We start from the raw sequence: 5,785 nt of genomic DNA, 5'->3' as shown, positions 1-5,785 counted from the left end.
ATAGTGGAATGATATTTGAATCCTTCTTTTTGGTCAATTACCTCATTCGGCTTCCGAAATGCGTTGATCTGATCTACTAAACATGGAGGTTTAGGTAATTTTGTATTCTTTCATCTCTCTCTGGCATATAAGTCGTGCATTCTTTTGCTTTTTGTCCATATCATTTCAGCTTCTTCTTTCCTTTTTTGTTTCAGTCTAAGTTTTATTTGTTGTACTTTCCTTTTTGGTTTGTTAATTGTTAATTGTTGTTTGCCGCTAATGTGTAACATATGTGAAGTGGAAATAAGATTTAAATTTGTACTTGCAATCGTGTCAGTTGTTAAGCATTACACTCATGATAGTAAATATTATAGTTACCATTGCTCTCGTTAACAGTCTGATATGCAGATATCATTGAAAGTGACATAACATGATCTATATGAAAATGCAACGTTAAATGAGTCTTGTTGACAATGAGATAAGGAAACCGATTTTCCTACAAATATTCTAACATTCAAGAGAAAAAGACAATAAATCTGCATTTATCAAAACGGTTTCCGCCTCGCAAAGACATTATTGTCTCCGTGACAGATAACAATAGGAAATTGTTGTCTGCTAAAACAAGGACAATATTCTATTCAGATTTATTTATTGCTGTTTTTCTTATGATTTGATCATGTTGATAATAGGCAAATATATATAAATTATTTCGTTTCAAAAAGAGTTTCATTCTTTTAGGTATCAAAGTGCAACAAATAGTATTTACTTAGGTGTATAGATTTAAATTCAATAATGATAAACATTAAAAGCTATATATAACAGAATATGGGGATATGATACTCTCTGTCAACAAGAATTGTTGTCGACTGTAATAGGGACTAACATTCAAGAAGTAGTGGTGTCGACTCTTATTCCCTCTAGGACTGATAGTTTACAGTGGTAGTATCGACATTGGCTGTGGGTCCAGCGTGAGTTCACTAGTAGTTGTATCTATGATATTTTCTGTGACTAACAGCCAATTAGTAGTGGTTTCCACTGTCATACCCTTGGACAACAGTTCACGAGTAGCCGTGGGTTACGATTATGATACTCTCCTCAAATAAGTTCTACACCAGCAGGGTTGACTCGTTTGACTTGGTTTACATTTTTTCATATCAGGACTTTGTATAGCTAGCTATGCGATATAGGGTTTTCCTCATTGCTGAATATCCTTAAATGAGAATATCCTTAAATGACCTATAATTGCTAACTTCTACGTCACTTGGTCTCTGGTGTTCAGTTGTCTCATTGACAATTATACCATATCTTCCTTTTTTCTTATATCGTAAAAACTAAGGTTCCAACTCCTTAAGGAAATGTTAGCCTTTACTTTTTTCTTTCTATTTATTCTATGGTCCATTTGGTCATACACAAAATGTATCTAGAAAAATATTTATATTACAAATGGATGAGTTTGAACTTTCAAGACGAAGATAAACCCCAAAAAGGTCTTTGGATGCAGCAAATTAATGAAGTAATAGATTCAATTTTATCCTACAGAAAACATTGCGTCGAAAAGTTTCTTGTTGAAAACATGCAGGTAAGGATAAATAGTATCTTTTTTTATAATTTGTTTCTTTAATATTGGTCACAAATCAAAAATTCTGTTCGCCGAAGTTTTTTAGAAATACAAACATAAACTTGTGTTTGGATTTCAGCCATTATGTTTAAACAGCTTATGCGTATATAGATGCTTAATGTGCTAATGTCTTGTTACGGCAGCTCCTGTTTGTTCTATGTTGTAAATGTCACATTTGTATTATTGTATGAACAGCTGTCGATTGGGGAACCAGTTGAAGTGAACTGTATTGCGATCACTGCATATGTTATAATTGTCCCGAATACCTGAAAGATGAAAATAGTTCATTAAATATATACAAAGCTTAACGTTAAGTCTTATTTTTTACGATGTCTGGTGTCTTCGGTGCTTGTCCTTTTAAATTCCTTGAGTGAAATCTTTGTCTTTGAAATTTTCTATTGGTTAATTATAACCCGACATATATAGTTGAATGAAAGGAATTCAAGATGAGGTAGACGATAGAAAGAATTAGAAGTTGTCAAAGGGTAATTAGAAAATTGTTACAAGATAGTTTATGAAGCGAAATAGGTCTATTGTCTTCTATATTTGCTTATGCACTTTGTCTATAGAGTGTCTATATGATAATTTGGTTTTCTTTGTTAGAATAGTTATTTATTTTTTAAATACAGTGGTAAAGATTAAATTACAATGTTGACTGTTGTATCCCAACATTTGATATTTTACCTGATATGTCTCTAGGTTTTGACCACACTGTTGTCAACTTAATGAAAATATATGCGACTTTCATACATTTGAGAAGTTTAGCTTGCTATAAAACCAGGGTTAATCGACCATGTTCCTGTCGTTTAATGTGTTTGAGCTTTTGATTTTGCCAATTTATGAAATAACTTTTTTTTTTAACTCCCTTGGATTTCGGCATTTTTGTTATTTAAGTTTTACTACACATTGTTGGCAAGCAACTGGTTTTGGATGTCTATGCGACTGTAGTACAAGTGAAAGGTTTAACTAGCTATAAAATCCACCATTTTTTACATAAGGAAACTATAATATGACAGTAGTTTTTCATTCTTTCGATGTTTTTGAGCTTTTGATTTTACAATTTGATTAGGGACTTTCCGTTTTGAATTTTCCTTTGGAGTGTGGTATTTCTTTATTTTACTAATGTTACAATCGTTATCAACACGCAAAAGAAAATATCAACAGAGAAAAACAAAAAGACAGATAGACATAAGGTTATTTTATTTTGAGTTTGAAAAAACAGACACTGATCACTGCTCACATTATTATATCCTAGCAATAATATTAGAAAAAATGTTATGCCTATTCACAGCAACTTTTTGTGGTACAACAACTAATGTTCTGAAATGCCTGACATTGACGTAAATAGTATATCAATGTCAATGAATAGATATTCTAAATATAGTCAACATGTAAGGCAGTACTACCAATTACACTGAGAATATTGTTCACCTACTTACCATTAAAACTGTCGAGTAGTCTATTACAAATAATCCGTAAACACTGACGCCAATTGGAGGACCAGTCAGTCTGTTTGTGAAAATTACAATCTGAAAGACAAAAGATATATGATACGAAAAAAAGAAATGGCAAATTTGTCTTACGAAACTGTAGTATCTTATATTGTTAGTAGAATAGAGACTAAAATATAAATGAAAAGAACAGCTTAAGCTGATGTCAATCTCCTGCTTAAGATATCATGAAAGATTTCTTGCAGAAAATAAATCAAACACAAAAGTTTTATTAGGTATATAGAGTGTAGCAATATGAAACATTACAGTATTATGCCATTGCTCTAAAGTTAATGCATGATTGAAGCCTAAGCTATACAATACAACGTCAGAGGCAGCACTTTAAAAATTGGTAATTTTCGCCTTTTTCTTTATATTTGTGAAACATATAGTGTATACTATTTCGGTATCTAAAATTTATCAATGGGTGCAATTTCGTCAAGGTATCATAGAATTAGTAGTAATTACTGATATTTCAAGTGGATAAATATGAGTGATTAACCAATTCGATATATGTAAGTACCAGTTATGTATACTTAGCAGTCCTTTTTATTTTTAATTACTACGAATTGTATTGTTGTTTTAAACACATTAGACACAACGGGAAATTCTTTCATTTGATAATTAAAATTCTTAGTATTATTGATATAACCTTAATATTACGACAGTGATATAAAATTATATAACATCGTAGTTAAATATATCGTTATGCAAATTATATTCAATGTCAACCAATGCAACTTTAAATTGGAAAACAAGAGGCTATCAACATGACAGAAAACCGGTCTTTGTTTAATTTTATCCGTGTTATTGTTAAAGAAATATAAAAGACCATAGCAGCAGAACGGTACAAATGAAAATCGTATTAATAATAGATTAGACGTACTAGCTGTTATTAAATTGTTGCAATAATGGAATTTTCCAATCATTCAAGGACTGCAACTCCTGAACAGCTATTGTGACCATTGTCAATATCGAACTTCACCTTCTTTTTATTTACTAACAATTTTTTACAAATTGAACAGGAGTGGTGAACGGTTTACGTGTTATTTTATGAATACACATGGAATCTTCCGACCATACACGGAATACATATAATATGCCAAAACCTGATTAAATCGATATTTGTTTTGCCTTTTAAAGATAAGATTTAATGTATAATAAAAGAAAACTTTTCTCTTGATTTTCATTAATGTTAAAATTGACTTACTTGATGAACTGTCTTGTCTGGTAATACCGACATATCGAAGTTATGTAGTTCTTCAAGTGGTTGGTGAGCCTAAAGTATAACATGTTTCAAAGAGAAGAAAATATTTTACAAGATTCATTTCATTCAAATATGTAAATAGACGCTAATAAATGTTTAATTACATAAATATGAATTCTAAAAAATACAGATTAATCATAGACATTTATATCTCGCTTTTCAGATGATTGCAATTCATAATAAGTAGACACGGATGAGTACGAACAATTTTACTAATCAATATTAGAATCTACGTTAAAGTTATTTTATAACCATAAGAAAAACTTAGAACTATGCTTTGGAATTTACTAGTGGAAAATAATTTCAACTAGTACTTACCATGCTGTTAATAGAAGCTCCTTTAAATGTTATTGCAAACATTGCAACAAGGTTAATAACAATCGTACCAATCATCTTAAAACCATCTTCCCATAACAAGTTACCGGACGAAATTCCATATATCATGAAACATATAACTGGCGTACCCATAGCATAAAACCCTCCAGCAATGTGACGTAATACGGGGTTTACTGAAGACAAAATGTTAACAATAACTTGATGCTGTTGACGAATATCTTCCATCTCTGTTGAAATAGTCGCTGGTCGTTTACGTAACTGGACCAAACGGATTGAAATATGTTCAAATTCCTTTTTGATACATTGTAAAACAAAAAAGTAAAACAAAAAGACAGAGCTACAAATAACCATAGGTTCAATCATCAAAATTCCATACATAACACTAGCAAAATAAAGTGTTGAACCTGTAGAGTTTTGAAGGGGCCATAAGAACATTCCATAAAGTGAACTTCGGTCTAGCCAATCAAAGGAAAATGATGCAGAAATTAATACGTTTGTTATTAACACTTCCACAAAAAACATGATTGTTATAACATCTATGATACGTTTGTATTTTGTTCTTTTGAAGTGAATTCCATAATCACACTGGTACTCGTCAAACGTTACAAGGAAAGCCATCAGTTGTTTAGAACTATACAGAAACATAATAGCTATATACTCAATGAGAAAAAAGAACCAAACAAACGAGAAAATCCCGATATGGTATTCTAGTGCACCTGTAGCCGACAAAAATGCTCCAATAAAACGAAACGCATTGAATATCGGAATCAATTGCATTATACAACAGAATAATATATGCAGCATGTACTTAACTTTGCTCCCACAATGTCTATCAGTTGACAGCACGGCCCCACTTATTTTCATCACGGTTAAAACTGAGGTAAAAATAGATGATACTTTATTTTCAGATCTTCGAACATCCTCATCATCTGCTGTCTGTCGATTCTTGTCATAAATTTGTGACTTTTTGAAAAGAGCCATGTTTTCCTATTGCACAGCTACAAAAGTGACATAAAAATATTGAGATTACAAATAATCAACGTCATATGGCGATTCCATTCGTGAAATTAATTGTCGTTTACGAACAAACTTCCT

At 31.4% G+C, this 5,785-nt stretch overlaps 1 protein-coding gene across 1 annotated transcript; it reads right to left on the bottom strand.

Annotated features, from left to right (window-relative positions):
* Positions 1 to 1,235: 1,235 nt before the first annotated feature.
* On the bottom strand, positions 1,236 to 4,945 carry LOC134709545 (uncharacterized). Its single transcript, XM_063569704.1, has 4 exons — positions 4,673 to 4,945; positions 4,298 to 4,366; positions 3,037 to 3,126; positions 1,236 to 1,863 (listed from the first exon to the last, which is right to left on the bottom strand). The coding sequence occupies exons 1-4, from the start codon at positions 4,913 to 4,915 to the stop codon at positions 1,753 to 1,755; spliced, it is 513 nt and encodes a 170-aa protein (XP_063425774.1). The 5' UTR covers positions 4,916 to 4,945; the 3' UTR covers positions 1,236 to 1,752.
* Positions 4,946 to 5,785: the final 840 nt, after the last annotated feature.

Source organism: Mytilus trossulus, chromosome 3 (assembly GCF_036588685.1).
Source record: "Mytilus trossulus isolate FHL-02 chromosome 3, PNRI_Mtr1.1.1.hap1, whole genome shotgun sequence".
Lineage (NCBI taxonomy): Eukaryota > Metazoa > Mollusca > Bivalvia > Mytilida > Mytilidae > Mytilus > Mytilus trossulus.
The sequence above is the reverse complement of the archived record's forward strand: the minus strand, read 5'-3'. Positions and strand labels throughout refer to the sequence as shown.